Below are 21,886 nucleotides of genomic sequence, written 5' to 3'. Positions count from 1 at the left end.
ATGGATTAGAACCCCAACTGTTATCTTTATTAAGTTTCACTGAGTGGGATTTAGTTGTGTGTATATTGAGTGATCTATTGATGGGAAGAGTGTATGATTGGTGAGGGTGGGACCTGGTTTAGAATAATTGTGTGCAAATTTTAACAAGCGGATGGTGATGCTGTTTGAGGCATAAAACTTGCCATTTTCTACCATGGTCCAGGTCCTGAAAATTTCCATGGAGGTACCGGCAGTTGATTTCCTGCCTCTTGGATATGTGTGAGCTGGTGCTAGGGTGCAGGATTCCAGGTTTCCTAAGACTTGTGTTGATTTTGTGACCATTCTCATTTTTTACAGGGGTTATTTTCAAAATGTAACACGGAAAAGTATATTAAGAGTTGAGTAACAGCATGTGATTTGTGTTTTAAATGGAAAAAAGTTAATGTAAAAGGATCCACTATGTGAATTATACAGACCAAAACACCCACCTAGAAATAAAACAAAAAACACCTATTGTATATATTAAACATCTTTTAATTTAATTTACAGGAATTTAATATACAAACTCACTACTGAGAGTAAGTCACTCCCCATCACTCCCAGCTAACGTTTGGGATCTTGGAAGATATAACAGTGAAAATATGAATAACAATGAACTACATTTATTTATTCTTAATGTTTAAGGAAAATGTACACGAAGGAGAGCTTTTAGTTTTGAGGGAGAGAAAGAGTTGGAATTTTTGTTTGGATAACTGATATTATCATAGCTTTCAAAAATAGTTATCTTCATTAAACCCTGCAACACCAAGGTAGTTGTTCAATTTAAAAAAGAGAGAGATTCTATTACTCTTTTTCATACTAAAAATGTGATTTCTACTTTGCTTACTTAGGATTTTTCCTCATATCGTTTTTCTGTGTCATGATTAGAGAAGTTTAGAATCCATTGATTTGAAGTTCAAAGACAGCTCACGCAAACCGGGGCTATTTCTATGTGTATCAGAATTTCTAATGTTAATTTGCATATAATTGTCAATCCATCACTTCATGTTGATTTAATAAAAAATGCAGATATCGAGCCAGAGACAGAAAGAATTTCTGTAAGAATGGGTTACAGTAGAATAGAGAAATTCTATTTGATGACATTTTGCAAAACTTTTGTGTTCATTCATTGAGATAGCTCCTTTCTTTGATATTCCTTTTATGCAGCCTGAAACCTCAATTTGTTCTTCCCAATTTATTCAGACCAGTTCTGCCAAGTGCCTTCACCACATGGGACCCAATTACTGCAGTTCCCTGGAGCCTGAGAAGAGTTAATACACCTCCCACAGGGCTGAACCAAGGAATGGCTTGCGGCTCATGGGAAAAGACAATCCTTTCTGTGATTCTTCATTGCCTAAATTAATGTAATTCTAAATATGAATGGAATTCGCTAATACACGCCTAGATATAGTTCTTTTATCTTCATAAAAAGAAACCTTTTCTCTGGGCCAAATGTATGCCAAAATGGCAAATCATATCCTGAAAGACACTGGTTCAGAGTGCTTGCTCGAATCAAGAATTCCATGGAATTCATTTTAATGCCAAACTAATCCCAGTTTCAAAGTAAATCTCTCAGACTTGTTAGCTAACCCCCAATTTTTTGTTGTAACCAGTTCTTTATTCTCATCCCGTATCTAGAAATACCATTGGAAAATTATGCTTTCAATAAATGCTAAGCCAACCTTTATTTCATTCATTCATTCAATCAGCCTTTTCTGTATTCCTGCATTTCAAAGCACTCTGTTACATTCCTATATCGAAAGCACTCGAGGCCTTGGAGAATTCACAAATATATTTTTGCATCTTAAATTTAAAAAACAAAAAGCACATCTGTCTGAATTACAGGAATGCAATTAAGTCAAATAGAGAGCCTTATGGATACCAGATAGTGGGAGTAATCTAAGGAGAATTAGTGGGCTAGAGTGGAAAGAGCGCTGTTATATCGAATCTACTTTCTGAACTTACCTGTCTTAGCCTCATGTTTCTCACCTGCCAAGTGAAAACACAATCCAAGTGATCTCTACAGTCCTGTCCTGCCCTGGAATTCTGGTTCTCAAATTCAATAGAGAAAAACATCTTTATTTTGGAGGCTAAAAGGAGGGGTGAAGTTAGGTTCCATGAAAGAAGTGCTTCTTGTACTAAAGCTTGTGAGAGGCAAGGGCTTTTCAGAAAGGCCGGTATTGAATAAGGAATTTCAAAGGAAATGGCATCTTAATTCTCTGGTGGTTAAAATAGCACATGGGCATTATATTCATTGGGTCAGCAGGAAGTGGGTAGGTAGGTAGGGAAGTTAAAAGCAGAAATATAGATTGAAGGGTGATTTGAATATCAAGGTAAGGAAAATGTTTGATAATCAGCAGGGAGCCATTAAATACTTTTAAAGGTAGACTTAGGGAAGATAAATTTGTCTTACCTGGATCACTGGAGGAAGTCATAAGACTGACAGTTGTGAATGTATGAACTTCTTGGGACCAGAACTAGAAGGGCAAAGGTGAAAATGGAGAAGGAGTGACTGGTGAGAAAGGTTTTGAAGGAAGAAGTGTTAAGATCTTTAGATCGATGTGAAAAGAAATTCAAGAAATAGGTAAAGGTAGCCAGTGTTCTGCTCATGCTCAGAATCAGCTGTCGTAGGTAAAAAAAGGCATTTTAACATGTACCCTGGGGATATACACTCTAGGAATAGCTTGATATCTGGATAGTAGGCACAATCTATTGAAAAGGAAGGAAATAAATAACTTGATGTCAGCTTTTGAACTTAGAATCCAAGAGAAATCTCAGTGTATGCACACATTTAAAATGAAGTATAAAGTAACGATTTATTCAGTCAATTGTATTAAGGCAGACAGCCAAATGAGATGAGGTGCCATGTGACACAGTGCCACGTGTCAGCTTGGTAGACTGCAGAGACCTTGTCATCTGGATCTGCCTGGATAACTCAACTGGCTTAATTTTTTCATGCTCATTTCCTCACTTTCATCATTAGCGGTTTTCTTTCATTGGCCTGCTTATTGCACCATTTTGTAACCCCAGAAGGCCTAGAAGTCTATAGACTTTAAACAGGGCTCAGAAGTGTGAGGATTTGGCTCATGTATTCGTTTTCTGACAGGCAGCTGGAACACTTTGTTCAAAAAATACATTGGCATTAAGTGGTGGATAGAAGTTATTTTGATATGCCCATTAGATAGGATTAATTTAGCTCTCAATGTTCAAGTTTGAGGCATCACCTACCGCTTACCAGCATTTTAGGGCCTGTCTTTATCTTCCCTTTTAGCTACTCATGTGCACCTCAAATCGGAACTGTGGAGGAGGAAGCAAGCACAGCCATCCCTACAAGGTTGCCAAAAATGAAAACTCAGATTTTTAATTTGTGATCCAGAAATAAAGATAAGAGGAGGAAACACATGCTTCCATAAAAAAAAGAGGAGATAATTATTTAGCACAGAACTTGATGTAGTCACATCAGATTTGGGAACTATGTATGGCATCCCTCCTTTTCATATTCTCCTAAGAAACTGATTTGTATTATGTTTCATTTAAAATCAGTTTATTGAATTAAACTCAGTAAATGAAACAACTGACATGACTGGAGCTTGAAATAAATGATGTGATGATCTAATGAAATACATAATGCTAAATTGTCTTGCTTCTTCTGCAAAAATTATTATTAGTTATAGCAATGCATGAATAATTACAGACAAAATTATATTAGGTATTTAATAATAGTTTTATATTTATACATCTGAATTTTTAGTTTCTGAAAGTATATTGGTCAAATCAACTCATGTCCAAATATTTTAGCTTCATTCTTCAATATATTGCCTTTTTTAAATGAGTTAATCTTCTGTGTTAGGATTTTCTACTTCTCTTTTGTTCTAATAAACAATAAATATTCTGATGCTATCTGGCAGCAAATTCCTCTGATTTTACTTTTCCTTTAATCTTTTAGTACTTCTCCCTCTTTTTCTTTTTAAACATTTTTCTGTTTCTTTATTATATTGCCTGTATTTGTTTCCCTAAATGTACTGCTTAAGAAAGAATGAATTTCATTTTAAGATTTTTTCACTTTGTTTCTGAATATCCTAGAATAGTCTTGATAGTAAAAAAAAAATTAGGACTAAAGATTACTAGGGGAATGTCTTTCTTTTTTTAACCAACAAGAATTCTGACTTTTCTTTTTTTCCATTTGTGTATTAGGTGGTTGTGAATGCCCTTTTAGGAGCAATTCCCTCCATCATGAATGTGCTTCTGGTTTGTCTTATATTCTGGCTAATTTTCAGCATCATGGGCGTAAATTTGTTTGCTGGCAAATTCTACCACTGTGTTAACACCACAACTGATGACATATTTGACATCAGCGAAGTGAATAATCATTCTGATTGCCTAGAACTAATAGAAAGAAATGAGACTGCCCGATGGAAAAATGTGAAAGTAAACTTTGATAATGTAGGATTTGGGTATCTCTCTTTGCTTCAAGTTGTAAGTGAACCCTCTTTTCTCTGAAATTTGTTTATTGTTTGGAATAGTAATGAAGTAATGACATACATCTAAGTCACTGAGAAGAAAGTGTATAACATATTTATTTTTTTCTCATTTTGATTTATTAGTACAAATATAGGAGCCCAGATGGGTGGAAACTTCAGTACATTTAAGCAGTGCAGAGAGAGTTGATAGTGGCCAGGTACTTCAATGCTTTCCAAAGATCTTTTTCTTTTTCTTCCCATATTACTCCCTCTTCCCTAAGCAAGCTGGTTAATAAATCCATGTTTGCAATTGGACAGCTTGTTTCACGATGGACCATGCTCCCAAAACACACATTGGTAACACACCTGATTGAACTGTAATTAATTGGTGGGAATTACCTGCTACTGAGTAGGCTCTGGTTTTGGACTGAAGACTGGGGAATGCTATTCAGGGTTTAAGATTAGATCCTCATGGTGGAATGGAAATAATCTAGAGTGGCACCTAACCACAGAAATGAAACTTGAGCAGCGGTTATCTCCCCTCAAATGACCTTCCTGTACAATTACTGAAATCTACTTTATCTAAATATTAATGACACTCACTACTGGGTCTCTAAGCTGATTTATGCGAAAGAAAAATAGGTCACAATTTATAAAAAACACGAAGATGGTGGCCCTTTAAACATTTGCATTCGATGCTCCTTGTGTCAGTAGCTGCATGATAGCAAAGCAGTGGATAAAAGCAAGGGTCCAGATTGGCTGAAAAACATAGCAAAAATAGTGCTCTGTTTTAGCTGCTGAAAATCCAGCTTACAAGGGACAAAAAAAAAAAAAAAAGCTATACAGTTCTTGCCTTGTGTTTCTATAGAGTCTTTGGGGCAGGAACCTATTTCTGTTCACTGGGGTTATGTTTCTCATTGCTCAGCCAGGGGACTAACAAAGCAACCTACCCTGGTCAAACCCTCTTGCATCTCTGCACTATGACTCCCGTGCAAGTTCTTCCCACCCCTTTGTTGGAATTTCTTATTTCTCTTCTGGATGTTTCTCATTCTGAATGTTCGTTGCAAGTAAAATAGGGATTTACAAAATACAGTGAGAATGATTTCTTTAAATATCATAGTAGAAATATGGTGATATTTCCTTGGGATTTATCCTACCCCTTAGGTAATAACCACACTTAGAAATATCTCTAAAGCGTATCACTTCCTCTACAAAATTGAGAAAAGGAAAATTGAAAATTTCAAGCAATCCCTTAAAATGCCTAACAATTCTGAAAATACAGGGTAAAAATCCTAGATGAAGCCATTGATAAATTCTGCTACTAAAGAAACTCTAAGGTACCTCTCCATACTTGGCTTTATACAAAAATCACCTCTCTGTTGATTAGCAACTTATGAAATGGTTACTTGAAACACTTTTTTCTGTTCGTGTACCTAATGTGTAATGGACTTGTTCTATCATTGACTCAGCTATTGACACATTCAACATTTTCTTCTTTGATATACAAGTTAACTTCTACCTTCTAGCCAAGAAATATTATTTTTTCTTCATTACCATCACACACACACCCTAACTTGGCTTTCTTCCCATGACATTGACTACTTCACAAGTGTTAGTGTTATAAAAACAAAGAGTGCTGGGACATAGACACTGAGAGCTTTGTTAGACTTGCTCATTAGCTGAGGAATAATCCACTCAGACCCATAGGGCTCAAAATTCATGTCCTAGTACAAATTGTTCTAATTATTAGACTTGGGAACCTTCTTGAATCTGTGAATGCCAACTGTCTACTATACTATTTTCTACTTACTCATAATAACTCATTCTCATCAAAAATTACAGAGAAGAAAGTGAAATATAGGATTATTTCTGGATGTTATGCTTTGAATTTCTTAACTAGATACTTGCAACTCTGACTTTGTGTATACCGGTAGGATCCTTAGAGTGTCACCAAAGAGAAGTCTTAGACACTTTCAGTCACTTGGATCACTTTGCACACAGATTTCAGTAGGTGATCCCCAGATTCAAGTCGTAATTATTTTCTTCCTGCAGGCATTGCTAAGTGTGCTCGCGTTTGTAAACCTTTCTAAAATTATTCCACCAAATGTTTATCACACTTTAAAATAATGTGATTCCACTAACTCTAAAGACTTGAGAAGGTAGTTATCAAGCAAGAGGATATAGGAAATGACCATTTTGTTCATTATGTATTCTAGAAATGAAAAGCCTAACTAATTTGTGTTGGTCCAAAATTCATGGAAAATTTGTTTAAAATATATTTTGAAAATATTCATTTAAAAATATAGAAATAAGAATAGTAAACATTAAGTATGAATTATTTTTACTCCAAAGTAAAGCATGCATGTCCTTTTTAATAGGCCACATTTAAGGGATGGATGGATATAATGTATGCAGCAGTTGATTCCAGAAATGTAAGTATTCCTTACAGCCTGGTTTGTTTTTTAACAATATTGGTTAAGTGCTAAAATTAATTGAACAGAGTATACCAGTTAAATGGAATTATTCTTTGATGACTAAAAAAATAAAGGAAAAAATGTGCCTCAACTTACTTTTCAAGTACAGCAATCTTTATCAGAAAGATCTCACTAACATAAATCAAAATATAAGTTATTTTCAAAGTTAAGTATTCATATATCTAATAACTAACAAATATCCTCCTAGTAAATATTTTTCAGCTTTATTCCCTCTCATCTACTAGTTACATAATCAATAATACGGTGTGCAGGAGCAAATGTGAAAAAGTATGATTTCCATCAATAGAAGAAATACGTAGTTATTTTCCATATTAGACAGTATCAATAGTTTGGGATGTTGTACAAGCAGCCTTAGATTTCTATAATAGTCCCTTTCAGAATCATTCTTTTATATGAGTTTAGCCTCCATAAATTTACTGGAACCTTTACGAATGCTGTTACCACTTCTATGGCCAACAGTTTCCTTTTAGTTTTTATCTCCAAAGGCCTACTTTATTTGGTTTCTCCTGCAGCAGCCTCTTCCAGGTTTCAAGAAGAGAAGTGAAATCGTGCTATTGCGACTCTACTCTTAAACCTTTGTAAAATTTAGTATTTGCTATCAGCCTTCATCTTTCCATTCTAAGGTCCAATCTGTTCAGTCTATTATCATAAAAAATAATTTCTATTGTGATCTTTAAACTGACCTGATAGAGCTCACTTTTATCTTTCTTTATATGCACTCTCATAAATGACTTCAGTTTTATGTTGAATATATTCCTGATATCCTTCAGAGTTATTTCACTTCACTACTTACTACTTTGTTTTGTGTGTCTGATTGGTTTTTAACTTTATTGTCTTAAGAAGGATGTGAATCTATTAGGGAACTAACTATAGAGACTCCTTTACCCCTTTATTAAGGTGAAAGTGCTGGCTCAATGCTAACAATATAAGTACAATCTAGAGATTAAACTATCAAGTGAGAATTTCTAAAATGGAGTGTCCAGTTATGACTAATCAATCTGAAAAATTGTAATGTTGAAGCTATTGTGCCAAACATCTAAATGAATAATTCAATTCTTGTTTGCTGAATAAATTCATGCATACATATATGGGGTTTCTACACATAGTCTACACATAGTTACTGAAGTACAAAGGTTTCACTAATAATTTTAAAGTGATTAAAATTCAGTATGTTAAAAAGTTTGCCAAATTTAGCACACTACTGTCCAAATAATGAGATATTACTTACAAAAAATAGATTCTGAAGTGTCATAATAACCATATTTTTCACAGGAACGCATTGCTAAATAAAGGCTAATTTCTGAGATTTTTTTTAGAGGTGGCTTATTCAGAGGGAAGAAAAAAGTACTGCTTCTGTATTATGAGGAATTTTCTGATCTCATGAAAAAGCACCAATGACTTCCAGCACGAAAAATGCATTGTGATATTTTATAAAATATTCTCCTTTGATAGGTGGAACTCCAGCCTAAGTATGAGGAAAGTCTATACATGTATCTTTACTTTGTTATTTTCATCATCTTTGGGTCCTTCTTCACCTTGAACCTGTTCATTGGTGTCATCATAGATAATTTCAACCAGCAAAAAAAGAAGATAAGTATTTCTAACATTTTCTCTCCCAAAAATAGTAAAATTATTTCAAATGTTTCTCCACCGAATAAACACTTTAATTCAGAAAAAAAAGGGTATAAAAATCCAATTTTGCATCCTCCCCCTCTGACATCCATTGCCCATCTCTTTCAGGGTATAGAAAGCCAAGAATGGCGGTGTTCTATGTTCCTGTGCTTACGTTCACAAAACCTATCTCCTATATTGGTTTTCTTTTTTTGAAATGAGGGAACATATTTTCTCTTTCAAAAGAGAACCATTAGAAAAGAACCTATGCTTATGCCCCTTTTCCAAACTTGTTTTATTCCAACTATCCTCCTTAAAATATATTTTCCAGGGAAAACCCTTAGAATCTTTGCAATAAATTAGGTATGAGATGTAAGCTTCTTCTAGTATTTCTTGTCCAGTTTTTTCTTTCATTGGTTCCTTTTATATATTCTCACTTCGTTCTCCCTAATATATACTTACAAGCTTTTAGTTCTAGTCTTGAACAGTTCTTTATTTTGTTACTATCATTTATAAAGTCAATTTTATCATCTCAATTATATACGTACGTTATAGAAAATATGGCAAGTAAAGGAATATCATTACTTGAGAGTAACTGCTATTCACAATCTATGTTTTCCTGTTAAAACTTTCTCTGCACATACTTTTGTTATTGAAATTATTTTATCTATAATTTTAAGTCTCTTGTTGATTTAACATAAGTATTTTACCAATTTGTTAAGGTTTCATTCATATGTATATCATCCTAATTGACTGAATCACTTCCCAGTAGTAGATTGATGATTTAGGTTGCTTCTAATCTTTCATGATTTTACAGAGTACCTTGTCAAAAGTCTTTGTGCTCCCCCCAAAATAACTCTTTAATTATTTCCTTCAAATAAATTCTCAGAGTAAAGTATTTTGCTTCCCCTAAATGATATGACCACTCGTAACAGTGTATGGTCACACCCAGGTCGTGGCTGCCTCATTGACGTCCAACATTGTCTTTTTCTCAGTACTTGGCATTTGATGAATTAAAATTGTAATTAATTCTTTTTTGTCTTTAAGTTTGAACATGTTTTCAAGTGCTTTTCCATTTATATTTCTTCCTCTGTATACTGCTCCTTCACCTCATTTGCTCAGTATGTGTTCGTATCATACACTGAGTGCTTTTGTTATAAGAGGCTTTTTCATTATGAAACATTCCCACCACATCCCCTTTTGCTATTACTGATATTATTCTATAGTCAAAGTCACACTATTTTATTTCGCTTACTAGCCTGAGACCCAGTCCTCTGTACCTCCTGACCTGTCATATCCTCCCATACTGGTCTCTCACTGGTCCCCTGACTCTTCTACCAGCTCATCTGGTTGTCTTTCCACCCTTTTGCTCCAGGTCCTGGCAGAGTGAAAGTGGCTTTTTATGAGCAATTATAAACCATCTTGCAATATACAGACTCTAATTCCTTGCTACATTGGAATAAGAAAATCATAGTTTTTCATTCAGAAAGGCAGTATGTAGTACAGAGTAAGGAACAAGCGTTTAGTGTCTCTACAGTATTGGGTAAAATACTTAACCTCTCAGTTTCTGGGTTTTTCTTATTCCATAAAATGATAATGAAATAGTAAAGTGAATTTTGGATAATTGTGAGAATTAAATAAGATTATAATATCTAAAAAGTACTTCTAATTTTTTCAAATTGAAAATCCCAGACATAATTATGCTAAATAGTTGAATTTCACATTGCCTTTTTTTAACAGCTTCTTTACTATTTTAACTTTAACATTGAGCAATTATATACAAAGGGACACAGTTTTAACCAGTTTTGATTTTTCTCTTCCATACTTTGGAGGTCAAGACATCTTTATGACAGAAGAACAGAAGAAATACTATAATGCAATGAAAAAATTAGGATCAAAGAAGCCACAAAAGCCTATACCTCGCCCAGGAGTAAGAAATACCAAATGCTATGGGAAAAATATACAAAAACTTGCATGTATTTTCTCACAGAAGAGATAGCAGCAGCTAACATTTCCAGCCACAAAGATTCTTTCCACTTTTAGAGCATCATTAATATATACCTTCATGGTAATGGTAAAAATATTTTTGAAAGAGAGAGACCAAAAAGAATAAGAAGAAATAGAAGATGCACCCTTATCTTCAAGGATTTAGAATTATGCAACCAGAATCCAAAATGAATGGCAAAGAACACATAACAGTGTGATGTACACAAGAAAGATTTGGTCATGTAACTTAAGAGTGGTTGCCAAGTGATATTAGGGAGAGGAGTAAACCTTGGATGAGGTTAAATACATGCTAGATTATCAAGTTAATGAATTGTCGAGTAAAATAACACCTTCCATTTTATTTTTCATTAGAGTTACTAAGTATTTGGAGGAGGAGAGAATCTACTATTTATATATATGGTTATAAGGTGAAAATTCACTAATGTCTACAGAAGTCAGAATCAATAAGTACAATCCATAGTGGTAAATAACAATTTCCATGTTTCCATGAAGGACCAACCAAAGAACTGCTGTGAAATGGAGAAGCCATATCACACACTGTATTGATTTTTATGATAATGATCTGTGAGGTTAAAAATTCCTGGTGTGCTTTGGGGAACAAAATACTAGTTATTATTCATACTGTGTTAGCCAACAGTTGCCTTCTTGAGAATCATGTCCTCTGTTAGCCTTAAGTAGAAGTAGAAAGGAGTCATCCTGTGTAAGGAAAAATGTAAGTTAACGATCCTTAGAGTTCCCCAGTGGCCTGGGGAAATGAGCCAGACAATGGCCTGCAGTGACTGACAGGGCAGGGCCTGGGGAGCAGAACCACAGATCAGTGACGAGGGATGTGAATTTTTTTATATCAATGCATAAGGAATGTCATTCTATACATATCCTTGTGTCGGCTCAGTATTCTGTGTCTGACAATGTTAATAAAGACTGTTTGGTGGAAGAACACCAATACTGTCATATATGGGCTTTAATGAATAATGTTATAGGTGTGTCCTGGAAATCCAAAGTTTCCTTTAACAGTTCTTTGATAGCAAGACAAATGGAGTGTAACACATACTACATTCTAAATGACTGAATGGTCCAATTAATCATAGGAAATTCTGGTAAAAAAAAAAAAAAAAAAACCAAACAGGTTTCTTCACTTCTCATAATCTTAATACATTAATATGCATTTTGTGCCTCCAAAGAAGTGTATTGTATGCAGTGTTTCTTATCAGAAATTCCTGTTTGACAAGGGATTTTTATTTTGCACAATACACGTTGGTAAACAGCAATTTAAATAACCAAATTCAAAAAATTATTCGGCTACAAATCATTGTTTACAAAATTATGGGCCATTTGTTATTGTGTCCCATACTAGAAAGTCAATGAATGCCTAAAGTAATTACATAGATGCTAACATGTGCAGGAAAACTCTTCTGTGGCTAACAGCATTTCTGTTTCTTTCCAGAACAAGTTCCAAGGCATGGTCTTTGACTTCGTGACCAGGCAGGTCTTCGACATTAGCATCATGATCCTCATCTGCCTGAACATGGTCACCATGATGGTGGAGACCGACGACCAGAGCGAGTACGTGACGAGCGTTTTATCGCGCATCAATCTGGTGTTCATCGTGCTGTTCACCGGCGAGTGCGTGCTGAAGCTCATCTCCCTCCGCTATTATTATTTTACAATAGGCTGGAATATTTTCGATTTTGTGGTTGTCATTCTCTCCATTGTAGGTAAGAAGTATTTAAAATCTGTTCAATTCAGCTCAATGAAAGTTAAAAGTTGGGGCAATCAAGTTTAAATGAGAGGTCATCCCACCATTCGGAGGCACCCTTGGAGAAAATTTTGATGTATTTCATCCAGATATGTTTGTTTTTCTCACAAAATGAGGCTCCTTCTATAAATATAGTTTTGTATCCTATCCTATCCATTTTAGATTAGGTATATTATTTATCAGTGTAGTAGCCCCATTCATTTGAACTAGAAACGTGCTATTAATTGAGATAAAAATGTTTTGACATGTTAAGATTGAATAGCATTATGCAATATCTAGATGGTTCTGTTGAGAAGAGGATTAGAAATTTAGCCTGGTACTCAGGAGACGTATTGCATCAGAGACTGACACAGAGTCATCAGCATATGGATGAGTGGAAGCTGATGGCAAGATAATGAAAAGTATGAACTGAAAAGAGAATGAAGATCAAAATGTTAGCAGTACAGATATTAGATTCTTTAAGGGAATCAGATAGAGATTTTCTAAATTACCTTGAGGTGGTTTTATTGCATGATGCACAAGCGAAGTAAGGTGACATGGGATGTCATTTATTGCTCATACTCTTCAAAGCCTAGAACATATAATAGGTTACATGAGCAGTAGATCATTTTGTTAAAGATAGAACTCTAGCCCAAGTGAAGGCATCTATTTGTAAGCCTGAAATATTCATTATTTCCTAAACCAGATGATATGATTGGGTCAATATTTTATCACCCCGGATTGGGCACCTCTGTGGGGCAGATTTTCATGCCATTCCACCCTCTCATATAAGTTGGTCTTATATCCAACTCATATGTTGTATAGCCTTTGACACCCACACTAATCTGTGGTATAATCAGTGTGGATAGGGTACCAAGGTTGTATTCACCTGTCTTCTGTGTGTGTGTGTGTGTGTGTGTGTGTGTGTGTGTGTGTGTGTCTGTCACACACACACACTTAGGCTTATTTACTCTTTGCTGAATGAGGCAGTGTGACTCAAAGGCACTGGGTTTCTTGAATTTCTCTTCAGTTCAAGCATTATTTCATTACCTAAGGCAAATGAAGAAAGAAGATTAAAATAAGAGGTCTGAGAGACCAATGTCAGCCATAGGAGACCAGAAAGAGCATTAGCTTGGATCCTTTTAGAAATGTGCAGGGGCACACATAAATAAATATATATTATAGTGGAAGCTTAAGGAAGCATCAAGGATAAATCAAACAGCATTAAAAACTATAGATACTTATAAGTGGGTAAGGACTAAAGGGTGTATGATTAGAGAATACACGATTTGGTATATGATAGAGGATATATGATTTGGCAATTTCAGGAAAAATAATTATATGCATATAAATATGTACTTACACTGATGGCCACTGCTATTCAGACACACTTAGGAATTTTTAACTTAATTTTTTTAGATTCAGTCTTGGGATTTTCTGCAAGCTAAAAAGAGTCTAGAAACAAAAAATACCATAAAATCCTCATTGAACTGAATATTGTTTTAGCTTGGACTGCTCTAACAAATTACCACAGACTGGGTAGCTTAAACAACAGAAATTTATTATCTCACAGTTCTGGAAGCTAGACATCCAAGATCAAGATGCCAACATAGTGGGTTTCTGGTGAGCACGCTCTTCCTGGTTGGTAGATGGTTACTTTCTCAATATGGCACCACATGGCAGCAGGAAAGAGAGAAAGACAAAGAGGAAGCTCCCTATGTCTTTTTATGATGGCAGTAATCCCATCCGGGGGCCCTACCCTCATGACCTCATCTAAACCTAAGTATTTCCCAAAGTCCCTGTCTTCAGATACCATCACACTGAGGGGTGAGAGCTTTTAACATATGCATTTGGGAAAGGCTGGGAAACAATTTAGTCCTTAGCAAATACTGAGTAAAGTTTAATCTTGAATGTCAAAATTAAGGTTTATTTATAATACATGTTGTATGCAATTGTACGTATTATATAGAATATATGTCAAATTTAAGATTATGCAACTGAATTTCAGTACTCTGATCCTTACCTTAGAGCCTTAACAGAAATTTAATACTATTTCAATGGATAACTTCTTTAGTGGTTGGTATTTTCATTTTTATCCACAGGCATGTTTCTGGCCGAGCTGATAGAGAAGTATTTCGTGTCCCCTACCCTGTTCCGAGTGATCCGTCTCGCCAGGATTGGCCGGATCCTGCGTCTGATCAAAGGGGCGAAGGGGATCCGCACGCTGCTCTTCGCCCTGATGATGTCCCTCCCCGCGCTGTTCAACATCGGCCTCCTGCTCTTCCTGGTCATGTTCATCTACGCCATCTTTGGAATGTCCAACTTCGCCTACGTTAAGAGGGAAGCTGGAATCGATGACATGTTCAACTTCGAGACCTTTGGCAACAGCATGATCTGCCTGTTCCAGATCACCACCTCGGCCGGCTGGGACGGGCTGCTAGCCCCTATTCTCAACAGCGCGCCACCCGACTGCGACCCTGACACAATTCACCCTGGAAGCTCAGTTAAGGGGGACTGTGGGAACCCATCTGTGGGGATTTTCTTCTTCGTCAGCTACATCATCATATCCTTTCTGGTTGTGGTGAACATGTACATCGCCGTCATCCTGGAGAACTTCAGCGTTGCTACCGAAGAAAGTGCAGAGCCCCTGAGCGAGGATGACTTTGAGATGTTCTACGAGGTCTGGGAGAAGTTCGACCCCGACGCCACCCAGTTCATGGAATTTGAAAAACTATCCCAGTTTGCAGCTGCTCTTGAACCGCCCCTCAACTTGCCACAACCAAACAAACTCCAGCTCATCGCCATGGACCTGCCCATGGTCAGTGGAGACCGGATCCACTGCCTGGACATCTTATTTGCTTTTACCAAGCGGGTTCTGGGGGAGAGTGGAGAGATGGATGCTCTCCGAGTACAGATGGAAGACAGGTTCATGGCTTCCAATCCATCAAAGGTCTCCTATCAACCAATAACTACAACTTTAAAACGAAAACAAGAAGAGGTGTCTGCCGTTATTATTCAGCGTGCTTACAGGCGCCACCTTTTAAAGCGAACTGTAAAACAAGCTTCATTTACATATAATAAAAATAAAATCAAAGGTGGGGCTAATCTTCTTGTAAAAGAAGACATGATAATTGACAGAGTAAATGAAAACTCTATTACAGAAAAAACTGATCTGACCATGTCCACAGCAGCTTGTCCGCCCTCCTACGATCGGGTAACAAAACCGATCGTGGAAAAACATGAGCAAGAAGGCAAGGATGAAAAAGCCAAAGGGAAATAAGTGAGAATAAAAATAATTGGGCGACAAATTGTTTACAGCCTGTGAAGGTGATGTATTTTTGTCCACAGGACTCCTTTAGGGGGTCAATGCCAAACTGACTGTTTTTACACAAATCTACTTAAAGGTCAGTGCCTACAATAAGACAGTGACCCCTTGACAGAGAATTGTGACTCTGTGTGAAGGGGAGATGACCTTGACAGGAGGTTACTGTTCTCACTACCAGCTGACACTGCTGACGACAAGAGACACAATGGCTACTCAGACTGTCGGGACCAGTTCAAAGGGGTGCAAACCTATAATTTGGAGGTTGTTTAACATGGGACACTCTAGTGTAGTAATTGTATCCACTCTTTGCATTTCAACTGCCACATTTGTCACATTTTTACAAAATCTGTTAGTGAATTCATCTTTTTTTTAATCCATATGTTGTTTATTATATGTGAATATTTTTGTAAATGGGGTTTCTGTTGGGAAACAGACTAAAGGACCTCTTTAACAGGTATGCCACTGGGGGTTATGGCAATCACACTGCACTCCCATTTGCACAAAGACATGGTTTGCATGAGGGCATGCTACCCGGAGAGATCTTGCATGAAAAAAGGTCACAGGGAAAACAATGAGTTCTTAAATTCCATTCAGGTTTCTGGGAGGGGTGATTAGGTGATAACTGGAGGTGCTTTGCTGATCTTATTTTGTCAAATCCAGTCCCTAGACCAAGTAGATAATTTTTTTGAAGTAGGCCATGAAATCTTCGCCGGTGCAAACTTGATCCAAATGTTTGGAGTCATAAATATTTCTGCTACCGTAGTTAAAAAAAAAAAAAACTGAATAATAAGCATTGTTTCCCACTAAAGACTGACCTGACCAAAACAACCCTTTATAAATTTCTGCTTAGTCCTGCACTTTGTTTAGCCATCTTCAGCTCAGCAAGGTTGACACTGTATATGTTAACGAAATGCTATTTATTATGTAAATAGTCATTTTACCCTGTGGTGCACGTTTGGGCAAACAAATAATGACTTAAGCACAGTATTTATTGCATTAAATATGCACCACAAGAAATGTAGAGTGCAAGCTTCCCACAGGTCATATAAAGTATTCTGCACCATTGTAGGTAGTTGGGATGCCGCCGATGCATGCCGATGTCACCACACTGCTGTATCTGGTTTCTTACACTGCTCAGAATCTCATTCACGAGAAACCATACGTCAGTGGTTAAGTCAAGGAAATCGTTTAACAAATCTCTTTTCTTTAAGTCATGAAGCTATAGTTTGCAGCACTTCAACAGCTTTTGGTTATTTTTAACTTTTAGGTGGATAACATATGGTGTATAGCCTGACTGTACAGACATGTTAAAAACAAACAACAACAAAAAACCACTGCTTAGCCTGTTCAAAGTGTGTGTAGAATTTTATAAGCAAATATAAATACTGTAAAAAGTCATTTTATTTTATTTTTCAGCATTATGTACATAAATAGGAACAGGACATTATCTTCAGGTTGGTATCATGATCACTTTTCTTACTTTCTGTCTATAGTACTTTTTCATGGAAGATATTTGCTAAATAAGAAATGAAAACAGGACTGGGTAGTTGTTGATTTCTGCATATATTGCATTTGCTAATTTTAGATCATTTCATAAAGGGCAAAATAAGTTCCAAACTCACATCCAAATTATGCTTTGCAGTGGGGAGAGGGTATAAAATTTAATTTATATTTTCGGTAGTGGCTGCACTAACTGATTGAAAATAGTGCTTATTTTTTTTTCTAACTTCCGTTTGTTTTCATGTATTTGGTGTCATGCTGCTTTAGATGCTCTAACTGTAATCTGAATTTCACAAATTTTTTTTCCCCACAAGAACAGAGAGTAGTGAACTTATATAGTCAGTTACATCAAGACATCTTGTGTTTCTTACAGAGGCTCCTCTTTTTCTTAAAACTACATAGATAAACTGTGTTTGTGAACTGCATGCTGGAAAATGCTACTATTACCCTAAATGATGATAACCAACATTAAAAATGTGCAAAACTAATAAAGATTACATTTTTTATTTTATTGTTTGCCCAGTTACTTTTTGTTAACAGCATTTTATAACAAGATGAAGATATTTTTACTCTGCAAACTGGGGGAAAAGGGGAGCTAAGCACACACACACACAAATGGGTCTACCTGGGATGACAGCCAGAAAGCCTGTGGTAGAAATGGGGCTGGGGGAATGGCGTTCCAGCAGCTATAAGCAGTAGGATGTGATCTCCGCCAGAAGAAGGAACTGATTGATGCCAGAGCATAAGCTGGCGGCTCCAGGTGGAAAAGAAGTACAGAAACCCGAGCAATGATGGATGGCCACTTGAAGTACAAAAAGAAGCCCTTAAATCTGTATTACAAAAATCAGAAGGTGCTCTGTGTAAGTAGGATCCTTTGTGTGCTCCTCCAGAACCACGCTTGCTTCTCCGTCTTGCTCTGTGTGAGGGTGATTTTGTGCATTGCACCAATGGGCTCTCTTACCCTCTGATTCCAAGTCGGCGTGGCCAATGGGAAGCCCCAGCAGTGGAAGCACCATCTGGAAAACACCAGTGGTTTCACAAAGAGTGAAATTGGGAAATTTTCCCATTTCCTTCTTGGCTGAGTTGCTCTGGCCTGGCAGTGTGACATTCATCTGCAGAAAGTCAGGCTCCTGGTCAGACAGAGCTGTCCTACAAGGGAACCAGAGCTACTTTCTTTGGGGTCTCGCTGGCACTCTCCACCTTGCTCCCTTACGCCTGCACCTCTCCATTGTTCACAGCCTTCCCCTGACCTTGCAGACGCCTTTACAAACGGCCTCTTTATGAAAGCTGTCTCTGCTGCCTCACGTCAGCATGTCATCTGCCTGGATGATACAGAGATTAAATAGCTTGTGAAAATGGCCCAGATGCAAAGATGTGCCTTGGGTCGACCTGGAGGCTTAATCTAACCGGCTCCGGCAGATAAAGAAATGAACTGGGGAAGCTACAATGAAGTCAAGTGCAGAATTTACATAGATCTTGGAAAGGTTACCTGAGTGCTCCACCTTATCTACATATAGGAGGAAAGCGGAGTCCTCCCTCGCCATCAGGGTGGCACAGCCTCTGTCTTGAGGCAGAAAGGGGAACACAGCCTTGACAGGAAAAGAGGCAGCCATGCATAGTGCTTCTCACCATCCTTCCACAACTTACTGACCTCATCTCTTCACATTATCACCCTAAAATAAGAGAATCTTTACAGATTTTTTTGATGCCCCACATCCACACCAGTGCTCACTGGTATACTTTCAAATATGAAGAGAATTGGTAAAGCACAATCATATAAACCACCAAATTCATTTAGGTATTATTTTGCATACTTGTGCCAAAAATAATTTAATGCTCAAGGAATGTTGAGTCATGTCAGTAGGACAAAGGTGTTATCATGAAGAGGGTTCCCACTGGCCAAAGCTGGGACAATTTGGAACATCAAAATAAATGATGACAATATCAGACTACAACCCAGTGAATAACATAAGAATCCATAAATATATACTGATGTAAGTAAAGAGAGAAAAGGAAAAATCTCTTCCTAACAGTTGAATGTTAACTAACAAGAGTAAAAGGAATAATGGAGTTAGAGTATTACCAAACTGGCAACCATCATAGTGACAATTGATTCATCAAAGAATAATCAATGAATGCTAAACTCATGAGTGAAAGTTTGAGGAGGAATAAGAAATTCAAAGTATCTATTTTGCATTAATTAAACATTGAAAAAGAAGAAAGTTTACAGTAGAGAAATCTAGTAGAAACTACCTTAGAAGACAACATCATCAATTATGGGATCAACTATACTGAAAAAGACACATCACTTCTTGGTATCCAGTCAAAATTGCAAAACATTAGCCATAAGGAAAATTAAATTGAAGACATTCTATAAAATAACTGAACTGAACTCTTCAAAATGTTAACATCATGAAAAACAGAGAAAGGCTCAGGAACTGCCTGAGGTTGAAGAGCTATGAAAACTAGACACAATATATGACTCTGCATTGGCTCTTGGACTGGGAAAATAATAGTGATTATAGAAATTATTGGAGAAACTGACTAAATCTGATTATGCACTGTTGATTAATTATTAGCTTTATAAAAGTTAATTTTCCTTATTTCATTAAGGCTAATTTGGCTATAGGTAAATGGCCTTCTTGACAAACTCATGCTAAAGTATTTAGAGGTAAAAGGTATGATACCTGCAACTCACCCTCGAATGAGGTCAAAGGAAAATGAATGATTATGTGTATGTATGTAAACAGAGATATGTGTATGTATGTGCAAAAGGGAGGGATTTTTTGTTTCTGTTGTATTGCTTGTGTATGTATGTGTTTACTCTATCACCCGTTTTTTGTGTCCTGAAATTTATTATTTCTACCCTCAAAATTAGGTATGCTATGTCTAATAACTCAAAAGAATACTATATTTTAACTATCATTCTTATTTTCTGGAGGTCATCTTTCTGAATAGTCACTTAAATGATTATATTCTTTGCCATTCATGATAATCTTTGTATTGCTAAAAATAAGAGTATTTTAGGAGAGATCTAACCACTACTGTAACCCCAATATTTGAAGCTAGAGAGATCTGAATTGGAGCCTTGTGATGTAAATTCTGGTGATTCTGTCCATTAGTAAAAGGTGAGTTACCATATATCTGAGCTGGGGCCCAGACATTGTGGGTATAAACTAATAACCCCAAACACAGTTCCATTAGACCAGTACCCTATGACCAAGTTTTCATATTCCTACAGCTAACCCAGGTAATTAAGAATAATGTCATGAACACTTACAAAGTTGACCATATTCAATTTAAAGAATGCTATTGTAAAAGTGTGTGTTGTAGATTTTTTCTAAGGACTAAAATCATTTTCATGTTAAAATGCTTGTTTAGAAATTATGGTGAGAATAAGTGATAGTGGATTATTTGTTTTATTATTTTATTTGGCCAAATTAAAAATTGGCAACCTTGTGTTGGTTTTCCCATTTGCATTTCCTGGTACATGTTATCAAGAGTCTAGGAACCACAGGTATAGACAGCTAACTACTCAGCCTCCTAAGTTCATGTTTGCATATGTATTCCAGAAAGTTCAGGTTAGGACTATATAAACTATGTTAAAGACAGAAAAGATGTCACGTAATTGCATATTCTATCGTGGGTACACTGGAATTTCATATTATATAAGAAAAATATTTTTGAATCACTATGAATTTATTAAAACCTTTATAGTCAAAAAATATCGTTGCTTTAATCAGGTGTAGCTGGATAATACTGTCCTCGGCACAAGGGATCGAATATTCTGCAAGATTGTTAACATTGATTCAGTGTGGCAGTGAAGGCACTAGAGGAGGAAAATATTTCAGCAACGAAATATTGCTGGGCAAGTTGCATCACCAAGAAATTCTTAGCATCGTAAGTGGATAATCTGCAATGTCAACTGAGCATTTTGTTGCCCAAGTCCTTTAATCATCCCCTCAGAACAGTTCTCATATTTACAGATAATTCTACCTCTTCACCAAGAAGCATGAGGACATTGTCATGAATTGCCTCGACTTCTTTCCTCTACAATGAAAAATATGTCTCCCTGCCCTTCCCTTCCCGCTTCGTCCCTTCCATCCCTTCCTGCCCATCTATTTGCTTCCTTTCCTCCCCTCCCCCACCCTTCCTTCCTTTCCTTCATATCTTTACAGAGATTTTTTCCCCCCATTCATTTCTACATAATCACGAACGTTGCTTAATGAATTCCTCTACTTACCGTGTATTTTTATTCTCTCCTTGATTGATCCTTTCTGTCTGGATTTGCACTTTCAAAATTGGTTTTTCTAATCCAGAGAAATAACTTAGGTCGACTCTAATGCATCTTTATCCACTGTCCCATTATCTTATTCCTTATAAAAAATACCTTCTAAAACCAGGGTTCTATATACACCACCTTCACCCTCAGTTGAAGTTAAGTGACTTATATACAGGTCCCTGTGATACTGAGGAGAAAACGTGGCTCTGAGTAATCTTGATGACATAAGCATATTGAGTTTTCAAAGTGCTGCACTGGCTATTATCCGTTTCAATGACATTATGAGGAAAAGACAGGAAAATACAATGGTGGATACAGCAACAAAGAACATTACCCACATGGAACAAAGCTATACATACTGTTTTTCTGGTTATCATAAATTACATCTCCTCTATTTAGTGTTTACTTGGACAAGATGTTCACAGAACTATTCAACTGTTAATTGCAGCATTT

The 21,886-nt window shown here is 36.5% G+C and overlaps 1 protein-coding gene across 1 annotated transcript in view; it reads left to right on the top strand.

Annotated features, from left to right (window-relative positions):
* Positions 1-17,662, top strand: part of SCN1A (sodium voltage-gated channel alpha subunit 1) — a 119,395-nt gene extending 101,733 nt beyond the window's left edge. Inside the window, exons 23-28 of the mRNA XM_073241596.1 lie at positions 4,213-4,494; positions 6,857-6,910; positions 8,426-8,563; positions 10,410-10,514; positions 12,036-12,306; positions 14,429-17,662. Of these exons, the coding sequence (XP_073097697.1) occupies positions 4,213-4,494; positions 6,857-6,910; positions 8,426-8,563; positions 10,410-10,514; positions 12,036-12,306; positions 14,429-15,606 (2,028 nt within the window). The 3' untranslated portion in view covers positions 15,607-17,662. The remainder of the gene's footprint in view (positions 1-4,212; positions 4,495-6,856; positions 6,911-8,425; positions 8,564-10,409; positions 10,515-12,035; positions 12,307-14,428) is intronic.
* Positions 17,663-21,886: the final 4,224 nt, after the last annotated feature.

The sequence above is a fragment of the Manis javanica genome, chromosome 7 (genome assembly GCF_040802235.1).
Source record: "Manis javanica isolate MJ-LG chromosome 7, MJ_LKY, whole genome shotgun sequence".
NCBI lineage: Eukaryota > Metazoa > Chordata > Mammalia > Pholidota > Manidae > Manis > Manis javanica.
Note: the sequence above shows the minus strand (reverse complement) of the source record. Positions and strands in the feature narration are given on the sequence as shown.